Source organism: Oncorhynchus mykiss, chromosome 27 (genome assembly GCF_013265735.2).
Source record: "Oncorhynchus mykiss isolate Arlee chromosome 27, USDA_OmykA_1.1, whole genome shotgun sequence".
Classification (NCBI taxonomy): domain Eukaryota; kingdom Metazoa; phylum Chordata; class Actinopteri; order Salmoniformes; family Salmonidae; genus Oncorhynchus; species Oncorhynchus mykiss.
This window is the reverse complement of record NC_048591.1, coordinates 46,721,777-46,736,858: the sequence shown is the minus strand read 5'-3', so window position 1 is coordinate 46,736,858 and position 15,082 is coordinate 46,721,777. Positions and strand designations below refer to the sequence as shown.

The following is a 15,082-nucleotide window of genomic DNA, read 5'->3' as shown; positions in this document are numbered from 1 at the left end:
CACATTCTCATTTATAGCAACGACCTGGGGAATAGTTACAGGGGAATGAACCAATCGGATGCTGGGGATGATTAGGTGACCGTGATGGTATGAGGGACAGCTTGGGAATTTAGTCAGGACACCAGGGTTAACACCCCTCCTCTTACGATAAGGGCCATGGGATCTTTAGTGACCAGACACACAGGGCAATGTCCCCAATCACTGCCCTGGGGCATTGGGATATAAATATATATATATACAGTACCAGTCAAACGTTTGGACACCTTCTCATTCAATGGTTGTTCTTTATTTGTACTATTTTCTACATTGTAGAATAATAGTGAAGACATCAAAACTATGAAATAACACATGGAATCATGCAGTAACCAAATAAAGTGTTTTATATCACAACTATGAAATAACACTTACAGTGGGGCAAAAAAGTATTTAGTCAGCCACCAACTGTGCAAGTTCTCCCACTTAAAAAGATGAGAGAGGCCTGTAATTTTCATCATAGGTGCACTTCAACTATGACGGACGAAATGAGGAGAAAAAAATCCAGAAAATCACATTGTAGGATTTTTAACACCTTCCTGCACTTCGTCTTTTACCAATTATCTTCTGTATACCACCCCTACCTTGTCACAACACAACTGATTGGCTCAAACGCATCAAGAAGGAAAGATATTCCACAAATTAACTTTTAACAAGGCACACCTGTTCATTGAAATACATTCCAGGTGACTACCTCATGAAGCTGGTTGAGAGAATGCCAAGCTTGTGCAAAGTTGTCATCGAGGCAAAGGGTGGCTACTTTGAAGAATCTCAAATATAAAATATATGTTGATTTGTTTAACACTTTTTTTGGTTACTACATGATTCCATATGTGTTATTTCATAGTTTTGATGTCTTCACTATTATTATACAATATATAAAATAGCTAAAATAAAGAGAACCCCTTGAATGAGTAGGATAAATAAATGGCCCCAATGAGGTTTTACAACATTCAACAAGACAAACAAAACAATGACAAACCAAACTGACCTAGACAAGTGGAGGGGGAGTAGAGAGGAGGCGTGCGGGGTCCATCTTCCTCCTCCTCCCCCTCTTCCTCCTCTTCCTCCTGGTCTGTGGAGGTGTGGTATCCCCGTAGCTCCGCCTCTTTGAGGGCATGGACGCTGCTGACGGCCGCAGGTACAGAAGGAGGAGTTTGACAGAGGACAGCCTCACTGAACAGACCCACGCCAGCCACGTTCACAGCCTGCAGATGAGAGAGATGATTTGATATGTTACAGAAGAAACACAGGCTCTTAATGACACAAGGAGTCTGTCTTTACTGCCAGAATGTCACAACTAGGATTATGTTTTCGCAGGACACTGTCAGTTTCCTATTTTTCCCCTGGATTTGGGTTGATGTAATCGGAAGATACTAGCTACATTATATATACAAAAAGTATGTGGACACCCCTTCAAGTAACTGGATTCGGCCATTTCAGCCACACCTGTTGCTGACAGGTGTATAAACTCGAGTACAAAGCCATGCAATCTCCATAGATCAAACATTGTCAGTAGAATGGCCTTCCTGAAGAGCTCAGTGACTTTCAACGTGGCACCGTCATAGGATGCCACCTTTCCAACGAGTCACATTTCTGCCCTGCTAGAGCTTCCCCGGTTAACTGTAAGTGCTGTTACTGTGAAGTGGAAACGTCTCGGAGCAACAATGGCTCAGCCGCAAAGTGGTAGGCCACACAAGCTCAGAACGAGAAAACAGAATGCTGAAGTTTGTTAAAATACTCTGTCCTCGGTTGCAACATTCACTTCCGAGCTCCAAACTGCCTCTAGAAGCAACATCAGCACAATAACTGTTCGTCGGGAGCTTCATGAAATGGGTTTCCATGGCCGAGCAGCAACACATTAGCCTAAGATCACCATGCGCAATGCCAAGCGTCGGCTGGAGTGGTGTAAAACTCAACGCCATTGGACTCTGGAGCAGTGGAAACACGTTTTTTGGAGTGATGAATCACCCTTCACCATCTGGCAGTCCGACGGAAGAATCTGGGTTTGGCGGATGGCAGAAGAACGCTATTTGCCCCAATGCATAGTGCCAACTGTAAAGTTTGGTGGATGAGGAATAATGGTCTGGGGTTGTTTTTCATGGTTCGGGTTAGGCTCCTTAGTTCCAGTGAAGGGAAATCTTAACGCTACAATGACATTCTATACAATTCTGTGCTTCCAACATTTTGGCAACAGTTTGGAGAATAACCTTTCCTGTTTCAGCATGACAATGCCCCTCCGTGCACAAAGCGAGGTCCATACAGAAATGGTTTGTCGGTGTGGAAGAATTTGACTGGTCTGCGCAGAGCCCTGACCTCAACCCCATCGAACACCTTTGGGATGAATTGAAATGCCGACTGCAAGCCAGGCCTAATCACCCAACATCAGTGTTCCCGACCTCACTAATGCTCTTGTGGCTGAATGGAAGTAAATCCCCACAGAAATGTTCCAACATCTAGTAGAAAGCCTTCCCAGAAGAGTGGAGGTTGTTATAGCAGCAATGTTCCAACATCTAGTGGAAAGCCTTCCCAGAAGAGTGGAGGCTGTTATAGCAGCAAACCTCTATATTAATGACCATGATTTTGTAATGAGATGTGTGACCAGCAGGTGTCAACATAGCTTTGGTCACATAGTGTATCTGTGCCTTGGGTGTTGTCTATCCTTAGCAGCTAGGGAACCAAATGTATAGTTGTAATGACCACTTCTGACCACTAGGCGGTAGTGAGTGTACACCCGTCTCCAGCTCTGCCTCCAACTCCTCACTGTGTGGTGCCTCTCATACTCTGTAGATCAGGAGTCCCCAATCACGTTTAGCAAAGGAACCATTGTTCCTTGAGCGGAAGGCTGGGGGGCCTGAACATGGTAATAAATAATTTGGAAACTGCAAATTGACCGCAACAATCCCAAAACAGATCCTAAACAGATTGTTATTTGAGAAAAACAAAATAATTTCCAACCTTGATTACATTGGGATAAGATTACAAATCTCTATTTGTGCGTCAGAACCGCAATCCTAAAATAAAACCACTGAGCTCATTTCCTGGTGATTTTACATCCAAAAATACAGTGCTTTAATAAAATATTCACACTCCTTAACCGATTCCACTTTTGTTGTGTTACCGCCTGAATATAAAATGGATTAAATCGAGATGATCAACAACCAATTTGACAGAGTTTGTATAATTTTATAAAGAAAAATTGGCAAATATTGTACAATCCAGGTGTGGAAAGCTCTTAGAGATTTACCCAGAAAAACTCACAGCTGTAATCGCTTCCAAAGATGATTTTAACATGTATTGACTCAGGGGTGTGAATACTTATCTAATCAAGATAAGTAACACTTAAAAAACAACATTTTTTTAACATTTAAAACAGACTGTTTAAAACAGAGATCGGCCCGTAAATGGAGGCAGCTGAAGTCTGAATCCCGTGAGGGTGGAAGACAGTCAACTGACAGACCTGTTGGGGAATGAGTTTGTAGCTGTTAGCTGGTTAGAAGGCCGAGCTACAAACCTAGCTAGCTAGCTACCGAGATAACAGAAACACCTAACCGCTAAAACATGGCATCAATAACACACCGGATTACCCTGGTGTAGAGGAGATATCTAATACAACACCAGATTACCCTGGTGTAGAGGAGATATCTAATACAACACCAGATTACCCTGGTGTAGAGGAGATATCTAATACAACACCAGATTACCCTGGTCTAGAGGAGATATCTAATACAACACACCAGATTACCCTGGTGTAGAGGAGATATCTAATACAACACCAGATTACCCTGGTCTAGAGGAGATATCTAATACAACACCAGATTACCCTGGTGTAGAGGAGATATCTAATACAACACCAGATTACCCTGGTGTAGAGGAGATATCTAATACAACACCAGATTACCCTGGTGTAGAGGAGATATCTAATACAACACCAGATTACCCTGGTGTAGAGGAGATATCTGATACAACACCAGATTACCCTGGTGTAGAGGAGATATCTGATACAACACACCAGATTACCCTGGTGTAGAGGAGATATCTAATACAACACACCAGATTACCCTGGTGTAGAGGAGATATCTAATACAACACCAGATTACCCTGGTGTAGAGGAGATATCTAATACAACACCAGATTACCCTGGTGTAGAGGAGATATCTAATACAACACCAGATTACCCTGGTGTAGAGGAGATATCTAATACAACACCAGATTACCCTGGTGTAGAGGAGATATCTAATACAACACCAGATTACCCTGGTGTAGAGGAGATATCTAATACAACACCAGATTACCCTGGTGTAGAGGAGATATCTAATACAACACCAGATTACCCTAGTGTAGAGGAGATATCTAATACAACACCAGATTACCCTGGTGTAGAGGAGATATCTAATACAACACCAGATTACCCTGGTGTAGAGGAGATATCTAATACAACACCGGATTACCCTGGTGTAGAGGAGATATCTAATACAACACCGGATTACCCTGGTGTAGAGGAGATATCTAATACAACACCAGATTACCCTGGTGTAGAGGAGATATCTAATACAACACCAGATTACCCTGGTGTAGAGGAGATATCTAATACAACACCAGATTACCCTGGTGTAGAGGAGATATCTAATACAACACCAGATTACCCTGGTGTAGAGGAGATATCTAATACAACACCAGATTACCCTGGTGTAGAGGAGATATCTAATACAACACCAGATTACCCTGGTGTAGAGGAGATATCTAATACAACACCAGATTACCCTGGTGTAGAGGAGATATCTAATACAACACCAGATTACCCTGGTGTAGAGGAGATATCTGATACAACACACCAGATTACCCTGGTGTAGAGGAGATATCTAATACAACACACCAGATTACCCTGGTGTAGAGGAGATATCTAATACAACACCAGATTACCCTGGTGTAGAGGAGATATCTAATACAACACCAGATTACCCTGGTGTAGAGGAGATATCTAATACAACACCAGATTACCCTGGTGTAGAGGAGATATCTAATACAACACCAGATTACCCTGGTGTAGAGGAGATATCTAATACAACACCAGATTACCCTGGTGTAGAGGAGATATCTAATACAACACCAGATTACCCTGGTGTAGAGGAGATATCTAATACAACACCAGATTACCCTGGTGTAGAGGAGATATCTAATACAACACCAGATTACCCTGGTGTAGAGGAGATATCTAATACAACACCAGATTACCCTGGTGTAGAGGAGATATCTAATACAACACCAGATTACCCTGGTGTAGAGGAGATATCTGATACAACACCAGATTACCCTGGTGTAGAGGAGATATCTAATACAACACCAGATTACCCTGGTGTAGAGGAGATATCTTTGTTCTCCAGCTTGTTCTCCATCGTCTTTTTAAATAGTTAACCAACGTGTTTTCAGCACTTTAATTTCCCTGACTGATCAAAACTCATCTCTATCTCTCTCGTCTCTCTCTCTCGTCTCTCTCTCTCGTCTCTCTCTCTCGTCTCGCTCTCTCTCTCGTCTCGCTCTCTCTCTCTCTCGTCTCTCTCTCTCTCTCGTCTCTCTCGTCTCTCTCTCGTCTCTCTCTCGTCTCTCTCTCGTCTCTCTCTCGTCTCTCTCTCGTCTCTCTCTCGTCTCTCTCTCGTCTCTCTCTCTCGTCTCTCTCTCTCGTCTCTCTCTCTCGTCTCTCTCTCTCGTCTCTCTCTCTCGTCTCTCTCTCTCGTCTCTCTCTCTCGTCTCTCTCTCTCTCTCTCTCTCTCTCGTTTCTCCGCAGCAGAAATATGGTCAGCAATATGCTTGAAACATCAATAAAATCTCAAATTAATATAGTTTTGTGCGGTCAGCACTACTTGTGACAGGGAGATAGTACTGGTTAACCCTGCTGTCTGGACTCACCTGTAGATAGAAAGTGGTACGTTATAGTAACAGAAATCTGGACTCACCTGAACCCGGCAGAAGTAGTTGGTGGCGGGCAGCAGTCCCTTGACCTCGTGGGTGAGGCTGGCACCGCTGAAACACACCTGCATGGTGCCCTGCGCTGCCCCCCACTCCACACGGTACTCTGAGATGACCCCCCCGTTACATGCTGGAGCCTGGGGAGGGAGAAAACAGAGGAGCTGTGGTGAGACTGTTAAACACCACGGGATCCATTGATTGATTGGTTCAACACAGATAAAACGTCCGTTTTGATTTAACAGGATGATTCATTTTGTAGTACAAACCACGTAGAACAGAAGTCACAGGTGTTGTGTGCCTACCTCCCAGCTGACCACAGCCACAGTAGGGGACTTGCAGGTGATGTGAGGGGCCTTACAGGGCTCTGGAGCCCCGGGGCCCATGGTCACCTCACAATGCTCTGACAGGGGTCCGTACTAACACACACACGCAACCAAAATACACACACTCATTAGACGGTGACAGTCAAAAACACTTTCTTTAGTGACACAACTTACAGGAATTGAGGAAATACGGAGGAGAGATTCAGAGAAAGACTAAATTCACCTTTTTGTTCACACCTGAAACATATTTAGTCAAACCTACACACTGACCCCAAGACTATCCTGTATCATTCACGAACCAACAAAGTTGAGTTGAGTTTTCCCAGCATTCAAGGGATAAAACAAGTCGTCGTCGTCTCACCCCAGCCTTGTTGGCGGCCCGAAGGCGGAAGCTGTACGTCCGTCCCGGCAGCAGACTACCCACGGTGCAGTCGACCTCCGAACCTTGGTACACCTCCCTGACCTCCTCTTGACCCGTTGACCCCTGAGGACCAGCGCCACACACCTCCACACTATAGACCGACACCGGGCTGCCACCGCCCACACACGGCGGTCCTGGGAGAGACACCAATTAGTTTATTCCAGATTATGTGTTTATTACAGATTATGTGTTTATTCCAGATTATGCTCATTACGATGGTACATTTCTAAAATGGCAGCACATATAATTACAATGATCAACAACAACATTAGCGTTGGCCACTCTGCCTTCAGGTAACAGACTGCTTGACAACAGACTGCCTTCAGGTAACAGACTGCTTGACAACAGACTGCCTTCAGGTAACAGACAGCTTGACAACAGACAGCTTGACAACAGACTGCCTTCAGGTAACAGACAGCATGACAACAGACTGCCTTCAGGTAACAGACAGCTTGACAACAGACAGCTTGACAACAGACTGCCTTCAGGTAACAGACAGCATGACAACAGACTGCCTTCAGGTAACAGACAGCATGACAACAGACTGCATGACAACAGACTGCCTTCAGGTAACAGACAGCATGACAACAGACTGCATGACAACAGACTGCATGACAACAGACTGCCTTCAGGTAACAGACAGCATGACAACAGACTGCATGACAACAGACTGCCTTCAGGTAACAGACAGCATGACAACAGACTGCATGACAACAGACTGCCTTCAGGTAACAGACAGCTTGACAACAGACTGCATGACAACAGACTGCCTTCAGGTAACAGACAGCATGACAACAGACTGCATGACAACAGACTGCATGACAACAGACTGCCTTCAGGTAACAGACAGCATGACAACAGACTGCATGACAACAGACTGCCTTCAGGTAACAGACTGCTTGACAACAGACTGCCTTCAGGTAACAGACAGCTTGACAACAGACAGCTTGACAACAGACTGCCTTCAGGTAACAGACAGCATGACAACAGACTGCCTTCAGGTAACAGACAGCATGACAACAGACTGCATGACAACAGACTGCCTTCAGGTAACAGACAGCTTGACAACAGACAGCATGACAACAGACTGCCTTCAGGTAACAGACAGCTTGACAACAGAATGCCTTCAGGTAACAGACAGCTTGACAACAGACTGTCTTCAGGTAACAGACAGCTCGACAACAGACAGCTCGACAGCAGACAGCTCGACAGCAGACAGCTCGACAGCAGACAGCTCGACAGCAGACAGCCTTCAGGTAACAGACTGCCTTCAGGTAACAGACTGCCTTCAGGTAACAGACTGCCTTCAGGTAACAGACTGCCTTCAGGTAACAGACTGCCTTCAGGTAACAGACTGCCTTCAGGTAACAGACTGCCTTCAGGTAACAGACTGCCTTCAGGTAACAGACTGCCTTCAGGTAACAGACTGTCTTCAGGTAACAGACTGTCTTCAGGTAACAGACTGCCTTCAGGTAACAGACCGCTTGACAACAGACTCCTAGTATAGGTTGGCATGGTGACAGAGGGGTGGTAGTGTAGGTCGGCATGGTGACAGAGGGGTGATAGTGTAGGTTGGCATGGTGACAGAGGGTTGGTAGTGTAGGACAGAGGGGTGGTAGTGTAGGTCGGCATGGTGACAGAGGGGTGGTAGTGTAGGACAGAGGGGTGGTAGTGTAGGTCGGCATGGTGACAGAGGGGTGGTAGTGTAGGACAGAGGGGTGGTAGTGTAGGTCGGCATGGTGACAGAGGGGTGGTAGTGTAGGACAGAGGGGTGGTAGTGTAGGTTGGCATGGTGACAGAGGGGTGGTAGTGTAGGTCGGCATGGTGACAGAGGGGTGGTAGTGTAGGACAGAGGGGTGGTAGTGTAGGTTGGCATGGTGACAGAGGGGTGGTAGTGTAGGTCGGCATGGTGACAGAGGGGTGGTAGTGTAGGTCGGCATGGTGACAGAGGGGTGGTAGTGTAGGTCGGCATGGTGACAGAGGGGTGGTAGTGTAGGACAGAGGGGTGGTAGTGTAGGTCGGCATGGTGACAGAGGGGTGGTAGTGTAGGACAGAGGGGTGGTAGTGTAGGTCGGCATGGTGACAGAGGGGTGGTAGTGTAGGTCGGCAGGGGGGATGGCAGAGTGACTCACCCCAACGTAGCTGCACCTCTCTGGCCTTGGGCTTGCCCACCACGCGGGGCGGCTGGCACTGCCCTGGGGGCACCGCGGGAGTCTGGACCTGCAGAGTCTCTGACAGCTGGAACATAACAACATGTTGATGAGAAAACACCACCACAATTAGAAGACTAACATTCTACCTGGATAGAAGACCCCTCCATCTGTATATACAGTTAGGACAGCCTCTCTCTCTGCCTTACAAACCCAGTTCTATTTAAATGATACAACTGATGAAAAACAATACGTGAATACAGTATCCGTTGACAATGTAAAACTACACTGCATATTACTGCCCTGTTGATCTGCTGTGTTAAGAGTTACAGTTAAATCTCCATTCCTGTGACAGCCACCCAACATGTGAATGTTGCGTCACGTTATTCTGCACCCCCCCCCCCCCCCCCCCCCCGCGCCAAAAATAAAACGTTTAACCAAAACAAAAGCTTGGCATCGTGAGTCATGTTTCTCTGAGTCTCTCTAAGCCGTCATGAATATGAGCCATTAAAGCGAGATCATCATATAGCAGCTGATCTGGCTAATTAACAATTAGCACAGGTTCCTACGCCATGCGACCAGGGCTAACTGATTACAGTCTGGTACGTACATATGACATGCATCCCAAATGGCACCCTATTCCCTATGTAGTGCACTACTTTAGACCAGGGCTGGCACCCTATTCCATATATAGTGCACTACTTTAGACCAGGGCTGGCACCCTATTTCATATATAGTGCACTACTTTAGGACCAGGGCTGGCACCCTATTCCATATATAGTTGCACTACTTTAGACCAGGGTTGGCACCCTTTCCCTATATAGTGCACTACTTTAGGACCAGGGCTGGCACCCTATTCCATATATAGTGCACTACTTTAGACCAGGGCTGGCACCCTATTCCATATATAGTGCACTACTTTAGGACCAGGGCTGGCACCCTATTCCCTATATAGTGCACTACTTTAGACCAGGGCTGGCACCTTATTCCATATATAGTGCACTACTTTAGACCAGGGTTGGCACCCTATTCCCTATATAGTGCACTACTTTAGGACCAGGGCTGGCACCCTATTCCCATATATAGTGCACTACTTTAGACCAGAGCAATATGGGCTAAAACAGAGTCCTAAGTAGTGCACTAAATAGGGAACGGAGTCGTGAAGAAGATCATTAGTAACCTCCACATGAAGAAATCAGATGAACGACAATCTCGTATTAGAGACGGGCCAGAAATAGACGGCATGGACACCACTGGGATACTACTGCTAGAACCATTCATCATTATGAAGCAGAGGAACTGATGACACAGCTGAGAGAGAGAGACATGGAAATAGAAGGCTAGAGAGAGAGAGAGACATGGAAATAGAAGGCTAGACAGAGAGAGAGACATGGAAATAGAAGGCTAGAGAGAGAGACATGGAAATAGAAGGCTAGAAAGAGAGAGACATGGAAATAGAAGGCTAGAGAGAGAGACATGGAAATAGAAGGCTAGACAGAGAGAGAGACATGGAAATAGAAGGCTAGAGAGAGAGAGACATGGAAATAGAACACTAGAGAGAGAGACATGGAAATAGAAGGCTAGAGAGAGAGAGACATGGAAATAGAAGGCTAGAGAGAGAGAGACATGGAAATAGAAGGCTAGAGAGAGAGACATGGAAATAGAAGGCTAGAGAGAGAGACATGGAAATAGAAGGCCAGAGAGAGAGAGAGAGAGAGAGAGAGAGAGAGAGAGAGAGAGAGAGAGAGAGAGAGAGAGACATGGAATTAGAATGCTAGAGAGAGAGAGAGAGAGACATGGAAATAGAAGGCTAGAGAGAGAGACATGGAAATAGAAGGCCAGAGAGAGAGAGAGAGAGAGAGAGACATGGAATTAGAATGCTAGAGAGAGAGAGACATGGAAATAGAAGGCTAGAGAGAGAGAGAGACATGGAAATAGAAGGCTAGAGAGAGAGAGAGACATGGAAATAGAAGGCTAGAAAGAGAGAGACATGGAAATAGAAGGCTAGAGAGAGAGAGACATGGAAATAGAAGGCTAGAGAGAGAGAGACATGGAAATAGAAGGCAAGAGAGAGAGAGATAGAAATAGAAGGCTAGAGAGAGAGAGACATGGAAATAGAAGGCAAGAGAGAGAGAGATAGAAATAGAAGGCTAGAGAGAGAGAGACATGGAAATAGAAGGCTAGAGAGAGAGAGACATGGAAATAGAAGGCTAGAGAGAGAGAGAGACATGGAAATAGAACGCTAGAGAGAGAGACATGGAAATAGAAGGCTAGAGAGAGAGAGAGACATGGAAAGAAGGCTAGAGAGAGAGAGAGACATGGAAATAGAACGCTAGAGAGAGAGACAGGGAAATAGAAGGCTAGAGAGAGAGAGAGACATGGAAATAGAAGGCTAGAGAGTGACATGGAAATAGAAGGCTAGAGAGAGAAACATGGAAATAGAAGGCTAGCGAGAGAGAGACATGGAAATAGAAGGCTAGAGAGAGAGAGAGACATGGAAATAGAAGGCTAGAGAGAGAGAGTGACATGGAAATAGAAGGCTAGAGAGAAAGAGAGACATGGAAATAGAAGGCTAGAGAGAGTGACATGGAAATAGAACGCTAGAGAGAGAGAGACATGGAAATAGAAGGCTAGAGAGAGAGACATGGAAATAGAAGGCTAGAGAGAGAGAGAGACATGGAAATAGAAGGCTAGAGAGAGAGACATGGAAATAGAAGGCTAGAGAGAGTGACATGGAAATAGAAGGCTAGAGAGAGTGACATGGAAATAGAAGGCTAGAGAGAGTGACATGGAAATAGAAGGCTAGAGAGAGTGACATGGAAATAGAAGGCTAGAGAGAAAGAGAGACATGGAAATAGAAGGCTAGAGAGAAAGAGAGACATGGAAATAGAAGGCTAGAGAGAAAGAGAGACATGGAAATAGAAGGCTAGAGAGAGTGACATGGAAATAGAAGGCTAGAGAGAGACATGGAAATAGAAGGCTAGAGAGAGACATGGAAATAGAAGGCTAGAGAGAGACATGGAAATAGAAGGCTAGAGAGAAAGAGAGACATGGAAATAGAAGGCTAGAGAGAAAGAGAGACATGGAAATAGAAGGCTAGAGAGAAAGAGAGACATGGAAATAGAAGGCTAGAGAGAGTGACATGGAAATAGAAGGCTATAGAGAGAGAGAGAAATGGAAATAGAAGGCTAGAGAGAGAGAGAGACATGGAAATAGAAGGCTAGAGAGAGAGAGAGACATGGAAATAGAAGGCCAGAGAGAGTGAGAGACATGGAAATAGAAGGCTAGAGAGAGAGAGAGACATGGAAATAGTAGGCTAGAGAGAAAGAGAGACATGGAAATAGAAGGCTAGAGAGAGAGAGAGACATGGAAATAGAAGGCTAGAGAGAGAGAGAGACATGTAAATAGAAGGCTAGAGAGAAAGAGACATGGAAATAGAAGGCTAGAGAGGAAGAGAGACATGGAAATAGAAGGCTAGAGAGAAAGAGAGACATGGAAATAGAAGGCTAGAGAGAAAGAGAGACATGGAAATAGAAGGCTAGAGAGAAAGAGAGACATGGAAATAGAAGGCTAGAGAGAGTGACATGGAAATAGAAGGCTAGAGAGAGAGAGAGACATGGAAATAGAAGGCTAGAGAGAGTGACATGGAAATAGAAGGCTAGAGAGAGAGAGACATGGAAATAGAAGGCTAGAGAGAGAGAGTGACATGGAAATAGAAGGCTAGAGAGAGAGAGTGACATGGAAATAGAAGGCTAGAGAGAGAGAGAGACATGGAAATAGAAGGCTAGAGAGAGAGACATGGAAATAGAAGGCTAGAGAGAGAGAGTGACATGGAAATAGAAGGCTAGAGAGAGAGAGAGACATGGAAATAGAAGGCTAGAGAGAGTGACATGGAAATAGAAGGCTTGAGAGAGAGACATGGAAATAGAAGGCTAGAGAGAGAGAGAGACATGGAAATAGAAGGCCAGAGAGAGAGACATGGAAATAGACGGCTAGAGAGAGAGACATGGAAATAGAAGGCTAGAGAGAGAGACATGGAAATAGAAGGCAAGAGAGAGAGACATGGAAATAGAAGGCTAGAGAGACTGACATGGAAATAGAAGGCTAGAGAGAGAGAGAGACATGGAAATAGAAGGCAAGAGAGAGTGACATGGAAATAGAAGGCCAGAGAGAGAAACATGGAAATAGAAGGCTAGAGAGAGTGACATGGAAATAGAAGGCCAGAGAGAGAAACATGGAAATAGAAGGCTAGAGAGAGTGACATGGAAATAGAAGGCCAGAGAGAGAGACATGGAAATAGAAGGCTAGAGAGAGTGACATGGAAATAGAAGGCTAGAGAGAGAGACATGGAAATAGAAGGCTAGAGAGAGAGACATGGAAATAGAAGGCCAGAGAGAGAAACATGGAAATAGAAGGCCAGAGAGAGAAACATGGAAATAGAAGGCTAGAGAGAGAGAGAGACATGGAAATAGAAGGCTAGAGAGAGAGAGACATGGAAATAGAAGGCTAGAGAGAGAGAGACATGGAAATAGAAGGCAAGAGAGAGAGAGAGACATGGAAATAGAACGCTAGAGAGAGAGACATGGAAATAGAAGGCTAGAGAGAGAGAGAGACATGGAAATAGAAGGCTAGAGAGAGAGAGAGACATGGAAATAGAAGGCTAGAGAGAGAGAGAGACATGGAAATAGAACACTAGAGAGAGAGACATGGAAATAGAAGGCTAGAGAGAGAGAGAGACATGGAAATAGAAGGCTAGAGAGAGAGACATGGAAATAGAAGGCTAGAGAGAGAGACATGGAAATAGAAGGCTAGAGAGTGACATGGAAATAGAAGGCTAGAGAGAGAAACATGGAAATAGAAGGCTAGCGAGAGAGAGACATGGAAATAGAAGGCTAGAGAGAGAGAGAGACATGGAAATAGAAGGCTAGAGAGAGAGAGTGACATGGAAAAAGAAGGCTAGAGAGAAAGAGAGACATGGAAATAGAAGGCTAGAGAGAGTGACATGGAAATAGAACGCTAGAGAGAGAGAGAGACATGGAAATAGAAGGCTAGAGAGAAAGAGAGACTTGGAAATAGAAGGCTAGAGAGAAAGAGAGACATGGAAATAGAAGGCTAGAGAGAGAGACATGGAAATAGAAGGCTAGAGAGAGAGAGAGACATGGAAATAGAAGGCTAGAGAGAGAGACATGGAAATAGAAGGCTAGAGAGAAAGAGAGACATGGAAATAGAAGGCTAGAGAGAAAGAGAGACATGGAAATAGAAGGCTAGAGAGAAAGAGAGACATGGAAATAGAAGGCTAGAGAGAGTGACATGGAAATAGAAGGCTAGAGAGAGACATGGAAATAGAAGGCTAGAGAGAGACATGGAAATAGAAGGCTAGAGAGAGAAACATGGAAATAGAAGGCTAGAGAGAGAAACATGGAAATAGAAGGCTAGAGAGAGAGACATGGAAATAGAAGGCTAGAGAGAGAGAGAGACATGGAAATAGAAGGCTAGAGAGAGACATGGAAATAGAAGGCTAGAGAGAGAGACATGGAAATAGAAGGCTAGAGAGAGAGACATTGAAATAGAAGGCTAGAGAGAGAAACATGGAAATAGAAGGCTAGAGAGAGAAACATGGAAATAGAAGGCTAGAGAGAGAGACATGGAAATAGAAGGCTAGAGAGAGACATGGAAATAGAAGGCTAGAGAGAGAAACATGGAAATAGAAGGCTAGAGAGAGAGACATGGAAATAGAAGGCTAGAGAGAGAGAGAGACATGGAAATAGAAGGCTAGAGAGAGAGAGAGACATGGAAATAGAAGGCTAGAGAGAGAAACATGGAAATAGAAGGCTAGAGAGAGAAACATGGAAATAGAAGGCTAGAGAGAGAAACATGGAAATAGAAGGCTAGAGAGAGAGAGAGACATGGAAATAGAAGGCTAGAGAGAGAGACATGGAAATAGAAGGCTAGAGAGAGAGACATGGAAATAGAAGGCTAGAGAGAGAAACATGGAAATAGAAGGCTAGAGAGAGAGACATGGAAATAGAAGGCTAGAGAGAGAAACATGGAAATAGAAGGCCAGAGAGAGAAACATGGAAATAGAAGGCCAGAGAGAAACATGGAAATAGAAGGCTAGAGAGAGAAACATGGAAATAGAAGGCTAGAGAGAGTGACATGGAAATAGAAGGCTAGAGAGAGAGAGAGAC

The 15,082-nt window shown here is 44.8% G+C and overlaps 1 protein-coding gene across 6 annotated transcripts in view; it reads right to left on the bottom strand.

The window, feature by feature from the left end:
- The window catches only part of fndc3a (fibronectin type III domain containing 3A), a 178,698-nt gene that overhangs the window by 21,459 nt on the left and 142,157 nt on the right, over positions 1 to 15,082 (bottom strand). For all 6 annotated transcript variants that reach the window (XM_036965065.1, XM_036965064.1, XM_036965066.1 and 3 more), the window contains 5 exons: positions 8,877 to 8,982; positions 6,685 to 6,878; positions 6,303 to 6,416; positions 5,988 to 6,137; positions 1,025 to 1,241 (listed from right to left, as the gene is read on the bottom strand). In XM_036965065.1, coding sequence (XP_036820960.1) covers positions 1,025 to 1,241; positions 5,988 to 6,137; positions 6,303 to 6,416; positions 6,685 to 6,878; positions 8,877 to 8,982 — 781 coding nt within the window. The remainder of the gene's footprint in view (positions 1 to 1,024; positions 1,242 to 5,987; positions 6,138 to 6,302; positions 6,417 to 6,684; positions 6,879 to 8,876; positions 8,983 to 15,082) is intronic.